Source organism: Stegodyphus dumicola, chromosome 4 (genome assembly GCF_044657685.1).
Source record: "Stegodyphus dumicola isolate Sdum_Otavi_A_Nest chromosome 4, ASM4465768v1".
Taxonomy (NCBI): Eukaryota; Metazoa; Arthropoda; class Arachnida; order Araneae; family Eresidae; genus Stegodyphus; species Stegodyphus dumicola.
Window position 1 is genome coordinate 180,938,232 of NC_140771.1, and position 15,994 is coordinate 180,954,225.

At 32.6% G+C, this 15,994-nt stretch overlaps 1 protein-coding gene across 5 annotated transcripts in view; it reads right to left on the minus strand.

Annotated features, from left to right (window-relative positions):
• The window catches only part of Liprin-alpha (PTPRF interacting protein alpha), a 266,258-nt gene that overhangs the window by 14,676 nt on the left and 235,588 nt on the right, over nt 1-15,994 (minus strand). For all 5 annotated transcript variants that reach the window (XM_035352632.2, XM_035352630.2, XM_035352631.2 and 2 more), the window contains one exon: nt 1,288-1,463. In XM_035352632.2, coding sequence (XP_035208523.1) covers nt 1,288-1,463 — 176 coding nt within the window. The remainder of the gene's footprint in view (nt 1-1,287; nt 1,464-15,994) is intronic.

Here is a 15,994-nt window from a genome sequence, read left to right on the forward strand (position 1 = left end):
ATGTAGGTTTTATTTTCATTTTTTTAACTGTTGAATTTAATAAAAACGAGCTCTTTCTGCGTCGTTGGGGGCATTTTATTTGAAATGGTTCAACCTCAAATTATTTCAAATCATTTCAAGGACTATTTAGGAATCGCTGCATGAGTCAATTACTCAAGTTATCATATGTTGGATAAACATTCAGTGATGAAAGCCAAATATAATAAATAATGACTTGCCAGGTTGGCATCAGGGATATTAAATATTAGTAGGTGTAAAATCAACAATGCTTGTATGTTTCAGTTTGAGATGTATGCCAAGAATATGCAGCTATTGAGTCAAATTATTGATAACACAAATTTAGGCTAAAATGATTGTTTTTTCAATAATGAATTATTTGACTTGTACTTAGTGCCAAAGTGAAATTAAGAATCGGGACTCTCCACATGTTTTATTATGGGAGGAAAAAAAAAAAATCAAATGTGCATGCGTAAAGCATACAATTTTTTTTTTTTTTAAATAAGAAAAACGAAATTCTTGCCTTTGAGGTCCAGATTTTAGATTATTCCAGATATTGGACGTCTGGATCTCACACTTTGTATTGTATATCTAAAGCTGCCTATTAACAAGTGCCCAAGGCTTTAACATCAGAAACTTAATTCTGCAACATGATAATCGTTTTTCACATACTGCTGAGGTACTTGAAAATTTTTAATGGAAAATAACATCAGAATTCTGAAACGTGTACTATAGTTTCCTGATATTATAATTAACTCTGAATCATGTTTAAAACTCAGATAGAATATGACTGCTGTTTTACACCACACAAACAGACTGGCAGTGCAATACAAAAACAAGTTTTTGACTCTGTTCCAGAAAGCATAATGTTGGATACCTCCAGTTTATGAAAAATTTGACTTACAAAATGCATTAATGCAGATGAGAACTCTTATGAACATTTCTGGATGTCTGTGCTTTTAGTCCCCTGTATCTCCACAATTTCAGAGTCGCCCCTCATATACTATACAATACACTGTATATATTTATAAGAATATAAAATTGAAAAGAAAAAGGGACTATTCTTCTATACTGACTAAAACTAAACTCAGTGGCTTAACAGCCCTAATGGGCCAAGGCCTGCAGTGCCTGAAATCTGCTTTCTTGACCACAGGCCTCGGGGCAGGTAAGCATATGCCTTGAACAAGTGGTCAGCTTGTTGTAGGACCCCCATTTCTATACTGACTATTCAATTAAGAGAAGAATAAGATAACAAAATTAAAGCAAGTATAATAAAAATTGTTTACATGCCTGAGTATTTTGAGTTGGTATTTGACATGCCAGAGCTAATGCAGCATGGTCAAAACTTTCATCCAGGGCTATCACAGACCCATGCACACCACTGTCTGTTAAATTCACTGAAAATTCTCGAAGTCCTATGCTATCAAGCCACTTGATTACACGGTCATTTGACCAGACTAAAACATCTGAAAGAAAATATACATTTGGATGATCTTAAATATGAAAATTTATCATTGAACTTAAAGCTAGTATGAGGAAAAAATACAATATTAATATAAAGAAAAATACCATATCCACAAGAAAGTTCTGTCCAAAAATGTTATTTCATGTTTCAACATGCATATGTTTATTTCAGAAATTGTTGACTATCTCTCTTTATCACTGCATTTATAAATGTCTATTGTTCTAAATTAATTGAAACAAAAGTAAAGTCATTATTAAGTGACATGGAATCATGTTAACACTACTACAGTTCATTCACATTTGTATGGATTCCAACAAGGAAGAAATGCTATATGGACATGTCAAAATTTCGTGACAGTTTTTAGTGGAGATGCAGTTTCACATAGCACATGCCAGAGATTGTTAGGAAAATATGAAGCAAATGATTTCAACCTTAATGATTAGCTACGCTCTGGGAGGCCATCTTTGATCGATAATGACATTGTCAAGACCATGACAGAGTAAGATTTGTATTTGACAACATCACAGATTGCGAAAAGCTTCATTCAGCTCAACAAACCATTTCGGATCATATATGAATCCTAGGACTGGTCTATGAATATTCCAGACGGGTGCTTCAACAGTTAAGTGTGAAAAATTTGCATTACTGGACATCTGTCATATGAACCCTTCTGTTTGCTTGGAATAAAAAAGAACCCTTTTAGGACCAGATGGTTACTGGAAATGAAATTTGGATTACCTATGAAAACATCATTTAGGAAAGGAGCATACTGTGAGCCTGAACAACCTGGCTCCTTTGCCTCTAAGCTGAGTTTCAGCCTGAAAAAGAGAGTGCTGTATGTACAGTGAGGCATCCAAGAAACAATACATTATGAGTTTTTAAAAACTTAAAAAAAAAAAAAAAAAAAAAAAAAAAATTTTTTTTTTTGCAAATGGGCCATCAAAGAATCAAGCAAACAAAGAATACAGGCCAGCGAGGGTCACCACATGCTATTTTGGTGATTCATCAGAAAATTGCAGAACTAAGCTGAGAAATTCTACTACATCCACTATACTCTTCAGACCAAGCATCCTTCAATTATTCCTTGTTTCTCTTCTTACAAAATTTTTAAAAGGACAAAATTCAAAACTGAAGCAGATATCAAGCACTGCTTGAGTTCTTTGCCTTTAAGGACATTTTCCAAAATTTGTGCTAACAAACTGCTATCACATTGGCAAGAGATCATAAGTAATGATGAAAGTTATACTGTACAATAAATATTATTAAAGGTAAAAAAAAATATTATTTTCCTTTGCTTCCCAAATGGACAGAATTTTCCAGTAGACTTAATATAATATACATATAATATTTTTATTACTTTATATACTAGCATTTACAAATGCTAAATAATAACAGAGATGCTAAAAATAAAAACACACTAAAGTTATATATCTTCATAAGATTATTTCTGTGATAAAAATCTGATACCATTTGATAGACAGCAAACATGAATTAGACACTTCTGCAATGACTTCAGTATAAAAAAATATAATGTTGAAAATTCACAGTTGCTGCAAAATTAGAAATTTTTATGCTTATTAGTCCAGAGGGGCTTTGTTTCTGAAGGACTATTATTTTCGTTTTGCAATTTTGCGTTAAATCACTATAAATGTCCGTTTGACTTTTCAAACTGTTGCCACCAAATGTTAGAGTCTTGCATTATATTTGAAGAAACTAAATACAGTCAAAAGTCATTAATTCCGACACCCATAATCCGGACTTCAAAGCTACAAACTTTCTGTGCATGCGTCAACATATAATGCATTGACGCATTATACCTTTACGACTGCACATATGCGTCTACGCATGCGCGTTTAATGTATAACGGACGGTATAAGCTAAAATTATTTAATTATCTATTTCAGTTAATGTTGCAGATTACGTTGTTCCTTATCTTCGAATTGGATCCGGCTTATTATTTTTTGCAGACTGTTAGAGCAATTTTATAAAAGTAAGCTTGAACTTTTGATTATGTCAAATAGAATTTCCAATGCTGGAGCTCCCAAAGGATCTACAAAGCGAAAGTATGTTTCGGTGACCATCAAACAAAAAGTGGGATTGCTTCAAAAAATGGATAAAGGCATATCCTTTGTTTCTCTAACCATTCCGAAATCTTTTTATCAATTTTACGCTGCTCTGTGGCCGGGGGGGGGGATGCCACGATGAGCAATGAATTGGAAATTGATCTGTCAGCACTATCCTTATCTTCAGGGCAGATGTTTTTATTTTATTTGGCTTATAATTCCTTACTAAATGTAGTATTTCATCTCGATGTACTCCATCTTTGATATGACTTAAATCAAATTCTTCGTTATTATAATTCGCTTCCGATAGTGAAGAAAGTGACACAGAGGGTATTGAAAACGAAAAAATTTCGATTGACAAATTAGTCGGTATTCTTGACACAGCAATTATAGGGCTTGAACCGCAGAACTTTGTAACTGAACAAGAAATTATGTCTGTTTATAGAATTAAAGAGAAAGTATTAGCACATAAAACAAAGCAACTTAAACAACTTACATTGAAAGAAATGTTTAATAAAGTAAACAAATAAATATTAAGCTTTTTTTTTTTTTTTTTTTTTTTTTGTAAATTTTGATACTTTTAAATCATAATTGTTCTTTATTTCATAAATTACGGTTTCATATTTTTAATTTTATAATTTCTGCATGCCATCTTACCAGATTTAAACTGATGATCTAAAATCCGGAAAAATCGATAATCTGGAATCGCAGAAGTCCCGACGAGTCCAGATTAACGACTTTTGACTGTAATGAAAAATCTGCATAAATATATGTATATTTCTCACATTGTGATAAAACAACTGTATATAAAGACATTGAATTTTGAATGACGTAATCTTCCTACGAATATGAGCATATGGAAGAACAAATTTGAAATTCGTTTTATTATCAATTTCATATTTTGTAAAACTTTTATATACTATTTATAATATATAAAATATTTGATTAACAAACTCAAGGATTTCAAAGTGAGCAATGGCAACACTCTACGGGGGGGGGGGACTTTTTAGCTCCAGCGCGCGGAACTGTGAATAGGAAATTCTAAAGATATGCTCATTTTAAAATTATTTTGTGACATTGCTAATGAACTGAATTTTATGGTTTAAGTGCAAAGAACATGATATTTTAATAAATAAAGGTCACACACAAAACGTTAAAAAAGATTTTTTTTTTAAATATTATACTGCTTTCTTGTGATCAATTTTTGGTTTATTTAAATTAAATCTTTACACAAGTCATTAATAATTATGATAAATTGATAGCTCAAAACTGATTTTTGATTGTTGACTTCAGCTTTCCTTTTATTAGAATTATTTAACTATAATTCATGTTGAGATCTCCCATAGAGGGCATTGTAGCACCTCTCAACTGTGTGAGAAATGTTTCGATTTGAGCGAGAGTTGGTGTTGGTTTTGAAAATGTAGTGTGAAAAGCTATGTAACTGTACTATGTAATATAACGTAATTAAATGTATTTATTTAAAATGTGGAGCAATTTTGAAGGAGCATACTTCACATTTTTTTGGTGCCATCAAATGAGGAGGAGTCGGTCTTGGAAGCTGTGGATTCTAGTGATTTAGTTGCAAGCTTTGTTTGGGAATTTGTGGAATTTTGCAGGAAGTGAAAGTAGGGCTTGTTTTGATGTTTTGTTTGAAATTTGAATTGTTGTAAAATGTCGGAATTACCTAAGCCGTAGCACAGTTAGGTCTACGTTAACTAAGTTAATTAACAAAGTTGAAGCTTTTATTAAGGAAGATTCAAGCGAGATGGATGTTACGAATAAGGTAGATACTTTAAAGGAATTTCAAGCCCAAATAATAGATAAGGAAACTAATTTAAAACGATTAAACGATGAAGTGAAAAGTCTTTGTAATTGTGATGATATAGAAGAGGAAATTACTATGTCAGAGGAATATTCAGAAAAATTATCCTCTGGAAACAAAAGAAAACCAGTGTAATTCATAGATTAATGAAAGATGAAATGAATATTAGTAACGTATCCTTTTCTATTCCTGCAACTGCTCAAGGTACACTAGAAAACTAAACCTTTAGAGAAACCCAAATGTGTTGAACTCTTCACTGTATGTAGATGATTTATATTTTGGGGGAAATAGTGTTGAAGAGAGATTTAAGCTATCTTCTGAAGCTTTTGCGAAAATTAAAAACTAATTCTGAGAAACTGAGGTCATTCTGGATACAGAATGGACTTAGCGATGATACGTGTATTCCTGATTGTCAGTTGAAGGTTTTAGACTTGAACTGGAATCCAGTAAATGATAAATTTTCTTTAGATATAGCAAGATTAATGGAGAGTTTGAAGAGCACAAAGCATTATGTCTTGCATGCTGCAGCAATGATTTTTGATCCAATTGGTTTTGCAGCTCCATTTGTAGTTAGGATTAAGTGTTTGCTACAGGAAATTTAGGAGCATGGTATGGGAACGTGAAATTGCCAGATGACCTTAAAATCAAGTGAACCAACTGGTTAGAACTGAGGTTAAATATGTGAAGGATATTTCAGTTCCGAGAAATTTATTTGTGCACTGTGAGAATTTAATTAAAAAATGGAAATGCACATATTTTGCGATGTGTCTCCTACAGCTGATGGTGCTGCAGTGTATTGTCGTTACTTAAATGATAAGGGTAACATTTCCGTGTCATTTGTCATGTCGAAAAGCAGAGTAGCTCTTTTGAAGAAATTGATGTTGCCTCGATTGGAACTAATGGCAGCAGTCATAGGAGCTAGAATAAGAAAGTATCTGGGAGATTTTTTTTTATGAATCTTATTGATAAGTTTGTGTATTGGACCGATTCCTTAATTGTCTTGTTTTGGATAAAGGGTTTTGTGAAACATGTTATCAAAACATGTGCTATGATATAATTCATATAGTTTCAAACTGAGGTAAATTTAGCAGTAGGACTCACTTCTGCATAACAATTGTTATTTAATAATAACTCAAAATTTTTCTTAGATCATTCCAGGAATTTAAAGTATAATTTCCAAAGTTTTTCATTTGATTCAACAACAAAATGTACCCCTACTTAATTACAGAGGCAGAAAATGGTTCATTTAACGCAGGTCCCTGGAGTAAATGCTGTAACCATTTCACACTTCCTATTGAATTTTGCCCTATCACTTACGCTAGCAACTCTCACTAGGATGAGGATTATCCATAAGTCGATGAGTGCTGAGAGTATTAGTACTCCTTTTGGATTGTTATAGTTCTTGGGAAATTCCATTATTCCATACCAGAAATTCCTGTTTTCAGCTATGGATCCAGGGAGTAAAAATTATGTTCTTGCTGATCCTGTGATATTGTCCTGAGCTATGATTTGGCGAACAGATATAAATCCTGCACCTTTAATTATGAACAGGGTTATGTCCTCAGAAGTAGAATGCAGTTTGTTATTTTTAAAGTTCAAGGAAAAATTATATTTCCTTAAAAAGCCTAATCTGATGCACGGTTCTGGAACATCTGTCACATATGCCATATGATGGTAGGCAGCATTTCCAAACATGATGTTAATGTTTACTTTCTTTATCAAGGTCGATTATATCCCAGGCTACAGTCTAGAGAGTAACACAGAGCGGCATCCAGATGAGTTTACCTTTCAAGTGTTGGGCCAAACCTGTTCAGAAATGGTAACATTGGCTCCTACATTGATGGGTATTTTGCAAAAAACTCCACTGATTATGTCTCATGATGAAGAGTCCATTACTGTTGCCACTCACAAGGGAATTATAAAACGTTTTAAACTAGGGCTTCTGAATATCTGGTGACCTCTGCTTTGCGAGTTGGCCTCTGATTTGTTTTCCACTTCCTTGCTGGAAAGTGTCTTAAATTACGTATCCTGGGGTGCTTTGCAGTTCTTTTGCATGTGGCCTTCACCACCACAGTTCCAGTACTTTAGGATCAGTTTGTTGTCATTCCTATTTTACTTCAAGGCCAAATAGGATAAATTGTCTAGATGAACAGTCAGTTGATACACTGGCTCCTTCACAGGAGCAGCTCTGACTGAGTAATGGTTGTCTCTACGGGTTGCTTTTCAGGCAGCCTCAAATTTCATGGCATATACAAAAGCACTTTTTAGATCCTTGACATCCACCATTTGTATTCCTGTATCTTAGGATGCTGAATGCCATTGATGAAGTATTGAAGAGATGGGCTTCCCTTGTTTCGGAGCGCAGTCTGGAAAGACAGCCTTTGAACATCCGTGGCTAGCTACTAGGGTGTTTCCATGGGTGAGATTTTAATCGAAGCCTGCTATAGTCTTTTAAACAGTCCTTGCTAAAGCAGAGCTCCAATTCCCAGGACACATCTTTGAAGTCTAGCCTTTTGTATTAGGGCAGAGCTTGGAATGTTTCCGTGGGCTTCTTGCTATATTTTATTTGAAGCCTGCTACAGTCTTTCAAACACTTCTCCCCAAAGCACAGCTCCATTGCCCTGCACACAACTTTGAAGTTTAGCCTCTGGTTTTCAGGCAGAGTGTGAAGGACATTTGCTGCATCTGCTGTCAGAAATTTTCCAAGCTAAGGCCATTTAATTTCTGATAAGATTACATCAAATACAATCTTTGCTAAAGAGGTGGAAGTATTCTCTCACAATTCATCAAATTGCTTTCTGCATTTTAGAATTCATTTATTTGTCTGAACGGACTCATGACTATTGTTTTACCTCTTCTATCCAATATTCTATGGAATTTTCTCTCATTTTTTGCGAAGTTTTGGTCAGAACTTTCATTAATATGTTGGAATGCGAGAGAATAATATCTTCCTTTTGAATTTAAAAATTGAATCAATTAATTTCTTGAAGAATAATTAACCTAAATTGTCAGGTTGATAATGAGTTCAAAATTTTTTGCAGAATGTAGCAGATGTTCTGCATCATTCCTTGATTAAGAATTAAAATAAATATCTTTAATTTCTTTCAGACATTTTACTACTTCTAGTATATTAATTACTAGTATGAAGTATTGCCACACATTTCTCAGCCACATATTTTGCTTCCTTCAAAGTTGGTTTTTATACATTTTTTTTATTATTATATTCTATTGAGCAGTCAATCTAACAAAAGAGCAAAATTTTTTTTGGATAATTCCATATAGGTTAAATGCTTCTGAACACAATGAGGCAAAATGCACACTGACAAGATTGAAGGAGTGAGTCAAATATGGCACATATTTAGCCAGCTCATTCATTTCTATAATCCTAGCTTGTACTCCTTTAAGTGCCTGCAGATTAGATCCCTTATCGTAAGACTGACCACAACAATGTCCAGCATCCAAACCATCAAGTGTCAATTTTTCCACAATCCGTCAAGAAATATATTCTCCAGTCTTTCTATGAAATCCACAAAACTTTCTTTCACTTCATGTACATTGCCACATTTTGTATGCAGTAAATCACCTGTCTCATTTGCTCTAGATGTGGTACATCTGGAGTGGAGCCAAACATTACAGTGTAGTACTGGGCTTCTTTGATATCGTTTAAAATTATGCTATTTCAAATCTATTTTTGGCTCTTTTTCTTTATTTTGCTTCTGAGAGTTTTTTTTTTAGCCGCACCCATGATTTAATTTACTCAATAATTGCTCTACATAGTTCTAGAAATGCATCCGTGGGCACACACACACTAACTAAATGGCCACTAAATACAGTGCAGACTACTTCAAAACAGTCATATATATATATATATATATATATATGAGCTTAAATCGTAGCTTAAATAATCAGACGATAAGTTTAAAAAAAACAGGATCCATTTATTATTATTCAGGAGAAATAGCAGTTACAAAATTCATATCTCCGGAGTAAATAAAACAGAATTACTAATAACTTTTTGTATGAAGTTTACTGCATTCTTACATTACAGAAAAAGCCCCGATATTCCTTTTGCGGGTCTTTTTATAGCCTCTGGAAAGGTGGAGCTTCCAAGAAATGACGTCAGCCAATCCAGTTCGCTTTAAATATCTCGAGAAAATTCTATAACTGTACGTGTAGAAAAGGCGGGAAAAACAACTTGACTACGGGGCTGTGGATTTAATTGCACGTACTTTTAAATAAGAGAACGTCGCCATTAAAAATGAAAAGAACATACAGTTAGAATTTAAGTGTAATCTTGACTATGGAATTTTATTATTACATTAAAGTGTGTCCTAGGCTCATTTTGTCTTCTTTTTCACAGTTGTTTAAAAAATTAAATAGATTTTAATGGTCACCCAAAAGGGTTTGTTAAAGTTTTTATACTCTCACTGAGCTGTCTCATAGTTTGCTGTTACACTCATTCCTACTAATCTCCTTTTCTTTTTGTCTTTTTAGCTTTATTATTAAGCATAATTTTCTTCATGTTTATGCCATACACAATTTAACAGCAAAATTAGAAAAAATTTAAAAACAGCATAGCAAGATACATTTGTAGAATTTCCGATGCAGCATTAAGTGTTGGCATACATTTTTCTATTTTTCAGTCTTTTCTCAGTTCATCAAATCAATAGTCATTTTCTTACTTAGATGGCTTTACAAAACTTTGTCTTTTTATTAGTAACATATTTGGGTTACTTTATTTATTAAATATCATGTTCTTGCCGCATACACGACAAATAATTGAATTCAACAGCCGGTGGTAGATAGAGTTGGCGGGCAACCGGCGCATGCCTAGTGGGCTGGAAAGATTTCGAGCTGATCAAGAAACTCGAACAATTGAATCAACACAGACGACTCAGCAAGAAGACTTGCGCATGAAGGACATGGATATGAAGACTGCATATGAACAATGTGGAAAGAAAAAAAAAAAAAAAAGGGGGGGGGAGACAGTTCTATATCTCCCATTCTACTGGGCTGATTGACCAAATTCAAATTGTGTTTTTCATGTCTCGAAAGCACAACTTACGACGTGTATTAGATTTATATATATATATATATGTAGCATTGTTTTAACACAAAATTAATTTTGACCCAAAATCGGACTTTTTCTGAAATGACATGCCAATTTTTTTCCATAGTTGAATTCTGTGACTCAAATTATGCAAAAGGGCCAAGTTGTGTAAAAATCGCATGAGTAGATTTTAAAAAAATAGCTCCTTAATGTTAATTGAATTTGGCATATATTTAGTAATATCTCCCCCCTTTTCTTTTATTAAACTTACTTGATTCCTTCTTCCAGAATTCGAAATTTAGATTCATTCCAAATAATAGTTGCCCATTTTTTTTAATGATTTGTTTTAAAATTTGCATTTTCAAATAATTTTTATAAAACATTTTGAATTATAACCTTTAAAACTTTTGCCATCAATGTAAAGTAGATGTATTTCTAAGCATACCTGCAAAAAATTACAGTTTTATATTCAAAATTTCCTAAGATATACATGAATTTAAATATGGCTACATTTTAAAATTTCACATATTTGTTGAAAGTGATAATAACACCAAATGTGGTTTACGCACCTTGTTAAATTTATTTGAAAGTATGAACGATGACTTTTTTCCCTGTTTGTTTACAATTAAAAAAAGGAAAATAGGTTGCTATAAATTAAGAAGCTCGCCAAGTGAATTATTCTTGTTGCAAGCTGAAAATGTGTGCCAAGATAAATTTTTTAATTTCTCAGCAAATATTACAAATTTTAATATCTATGCATAATTTGAGTCGTACAATTGAAATATGTAAAACAATTGGCACGTTATTTCAGAAAACGTCCAATTTTGTGTTAAAATACCTATGTTAGAACAATGCTATATATAAATCTAATATATATCCTGAGTCGCACTTTTGAGATATGAAAAATGCAAGTTGAATTTCTTCAATCGGCTCAGTAGAATGGGAGATATAGAACTGTCCCACCCTTTTTTTTGTACAGTGTACTTCAAACTCACAACAGCTATGGTAACTGTAAGCTGTAGGGTAGGAAGAGAGTAAAACAAATAGTCGACAGTGGTCAAGAGTCGTAGATTTATGAAAATTCAGAATAGTGACATTTTAATTCAATTGTGAAATTGAAAATATTGCATTATAACTGTAATTAAAAAAAAAAAAAAAAAAAAAAAACCACTAAAGCAAATTTTATTGTATCACTGAATAATGTAAGTTGATGACAAAATATATTGGAGTTGAACTTTTAAATTACTTTTTAGGTACATAGAATGGCTAAAAAAAATTCAGAAGAGGTGCACAGAAACTGCAAGAAAAGAGAGAAAAACTAATGGAGGATTCTGCAAAATATAGCTAAAAAACCCCAGATGTATCCTGGATTTTCAAAACCAGCACCTTTTCTCACGACAATTACTGTACAAACATGAGAAGAAGAGGCCGCCACGTCACAAACATCTGACGCTGAAATATCAAACACATGAGGACAATTCGGCACTGCTGACAATGGACACAACCAATATAGAAAATATTACCGTAGCAACAACAAGCACATCATCCTTCTCTTTTTACACTTCTCGGGTTTCTACTTTGCACGATCGACAGGATTTTATTATCAAACATCCCTGCCAACCTTCATCTTCAAAACATTTGTCTTTCTTCCTCATCTAGTGTTCTATCATCCTAATGAGAGTAATAGAAAATGGTTGAGTGTTTGTAAGGAAACAAACAGATTACTCTGCTTCATTTGTTTATTTTATTCTGACAGCTGTAACAAAAGTCTCATTAAGGGAGGAATGAGAGATTGGCACCACATACTACAATGTGTGAATGAACATGAAGCAAGTAAAATTCACAATAAATGTACAGAAGCATATATTATGAATGTAAAAGAAAAAAAAAAATATACAGTACTTTGTTCTCAGAAATGTTGACGATTCATCAAAAAATGCTACAGAACGAAAATGAGTGTTGGAAGTAATTATTGATCTTGTTCAATTTATTGGAAAAAGAAAATTGCTTTTTGAAGTCATAGGAATGAAAACGCGTGAAGTTTAACAGATGATAATGTTGAATGTGGAAATTTCCTGGAAATGATTACTTTCAAAATACGACCCTGTTCTTCAGAGGCATATCAATGTTATAATGAAACATGTAAAATTGCCAACAAAGAGAGAGTAGCGTAACATTGTTATCTAAAATTACCATACATTATATCATAATTAGTATCAAGAATGCCATGAGACAGTTAATGTTAGCTGAAATTCGAGAAGCAAATTTTTACTCACTTCAGAATTGATACTCCCATTGACATAAATCAAATGGACCAATGTTCAGTTATTATTAGGTATCTTTATAAAGAAAACATATATGAAAGAGTGATAGGTATTTTATCTTGTATAGATTCCACTGGACTTGGTATGTAATATATGATACAACAAATAGCAAAATTTATTCTGGACAAAATATAAACTTTCAGAATAATTTTATCTGCTCACATAAAAAATATTTCAATATACTGAGCCAGTAGCAAAATATTTGCAGACTAAAGCAGCAGATTACATCCTAACATATACTGTCTTTAATTTTTATAACGGATAACACCATTTCATCCATGGAGATCAGGTTTAAAGGGCATAGGAAGTTGCATGAAGACATATCTGTTATCAATCCCTAAACACCCTGTAATAGTTGATAATCTTAAGGTCGAATATCAGGACCTAGTATCAGAATCTAGTAACTAAATGGGAAATACAGTCAAATACCGAAAATCCGCCGACCTGAAATCCGCGTTGCCTCTCAAAGTATAAACTTTCAGTTTAAAGGTTCCGGAAACCACAACATTGAGTATGAAATATCAAAGAAAAAATACTTACCGATTAATGACATCATAATTACTGAATAAAAATGGGTCATAATGGAAATACCAAATTATTGACATCATGATAAATGTTTTTTCCCCTCTAATCTGCATCGAAGTAAAAAAGCAGCCGATTCACTCAACTCTTCTTTCAAGTTCATGATTCACGTTGTTGTATTTTCTGAGCTTTGTTATTTCATGAGATTATTTAGTGTTGCCTTTATTTCCTCGAATATTTTGTGGATAAATTAACCATCTCGCTGCACATCCTGAGATTTCCACGGGCAACGTAGAAGTAGCAGAATTTGCGTAACCCACGATTTCCGTGGAGAATAATTTTAGCCATCTATTTAACTCTGCAACCCGCTCTTTCCCCGTTCAAGGTTTCTTTTCAGCTTTTCTGTGATGTTTAATTGTTTATTTAGATGTAGGCTAACAGATGGCGTTACTTGTCCACATTTCTGCCAAATATACAAGAATATGTAATGTAGCATTTTGCGTGTGCTTTTCAGAGCTCAAAGATGTCTGGCAGGAAGCGTTTCATGAGTAATATAACCTATATTCTTGATGATATTTCCGACACTGATAGTAGTTTTGACTCCGATTTCAAGTATATTGAAGATAGTTACAGCGAAACTGATGAGAATTTCTTGGATTCCTCTGCAGATAATCATGAAACTGAAAATTCAGTTTCTATTGAAAACGTTCGACAGTGGTGCAAACTATTACATTATGTAAATATTTTCATTATATATGTTTTACCTTTGCATTTTATAAAATAAATTTAACCAATATTAATTTTCAAAATTTTCCTTTTGTATCATTATTCATCAATTTCAGTTTTTGACAACCTTTTCTATGATCTAATTCTATATCGAAAAAAAAATCTCTTTTACCCAAATTTTTTTATATATTTTAACTCTAAAATATGTAATAAAAAATATGCAATATGCTCTTTTTAATACAATTACGATAAGAAACGCACTCATGACTTTACTGCTTGCAAGGTTGAAAAACGTAAACACGTTGCATTGATGGTAATGCAAAAAGTGCAAATTCTGCAAAAGATGGAGGCAGGTGCTACTCCTCTTATAGCAGATTCATATGGAACTGCAACATGATTGTGTATGATATACGGAAAAATACAGAAAAACTGCTGAAATTTTACAGCAACAGTGATTCTAACACCGGAATCCGAAACCAGAAATCTGCATGAGGCGAAATCGGCAAACCTCGATGCTGTATACATATAATACAATGAATAATACAATCAGTTTATATATGTAATAATAATTTAATGCATATAAGTTATTGCAATAATGTATATAATAATTTAATTAAATGTATCTAATACGCCTTATTTATTTTGCACTTTTAGTCTGAATATTATGATTTATCATTTGTGTCCTGAAATCCGCAAAATCTTAAAATCTACACAACCTCTGGTCCCAAGCTTTGCGGATTTCTGAACTTCTACTCTATTAAAAATTTCAGATGCTGTGTCAGAAGGAGAGTGTGCTCTTATCTATTAATGAGCATTCATCCACAGCTAAGTGCAATTTTTGCAAGATGGAAATTACCCTTTAAATATAATTTATATAGTAACGTGTATGATAATGTCTTTTATGCTTATAAGTTTGTACTCACCCTATTTTTAACGCAAGATGAATGCAATAGTCTTTTTCAAAATTAAAAATTGTAAAAAGTAGATTAAGGAGTACTATGAAGCAAATTAATTTGGAATCATTGCCATTGATGAATATAGAGAAGGATATTTTGGCTAAAGCAAAGACTGAAGATATAATGGAGGAAATATTTGTCCAGGCACCTGGAATTAAAAACTATTTAAATGGCTAATTAACCACTGTTTTGTTTACATAATTATTTAGTCACTGTTTTTTTATTGTAGTTTATTTGCACATATATAGTATATAGATATGAACAAACAGTTACTTTTCTGAAAAAGTATACTTTTATTTTATAAAATTATTTCTTATTATTATGATGCCAGTGATAACTTATATGTATAATGACATCTCATACGGAGCCTTTGGGCTAACACAATTTTTCCTGTCAGTGCTGATTTCTTTGCCCAATCTGCCACTGTCAACAGCAAAATCACAAAATATTTATAAACAGTCTATTTTTAGAATTTCGGATAGAGTCTTGCATGCTGGAGATAAAAATGTTTTATTCTGCACAGTGTTACCACTGCTCTCTTTGAAATTATTTAGTTTGTTAAACAAAAATTTCATTAAAGCTTTATGAAATGTGAAACAGATAATTAACGAATTCAAAAGATGATGAGCCTGAAAGATGATTCTTCTAGATGCCTATGTTCGGGTGGAAGACTATGTTACACAAAATTTGATGGCTGTAAGTGCTGTTATTTTTTCAAAATGTGAGAAATATACATACATTTACAGATTATTCATTATTTAATTACTCTAAATATAATACAAGGCGATAATATTTTGTGGCAACAATCTGAAAAGTAATACAGCACATTTAGGTGTTTAGACGCGAAATGCTGTTTCGAAACACTTAAATGTGTTGTATCACTTTTCAGATACAACACATTTAAATATTTTGATGCAAAATGCTGTTTTGACACTAATATCCCATTTGGGACTACTGTCCCTTTCGGGCTAATAATTAAATCAGCATTAAAAAACCATAATATATGCCACTGTTCTGACTTAAGTCAAAGACAAGCCTAAGTTGCTGACAGGCTAAAAATAATTTAATT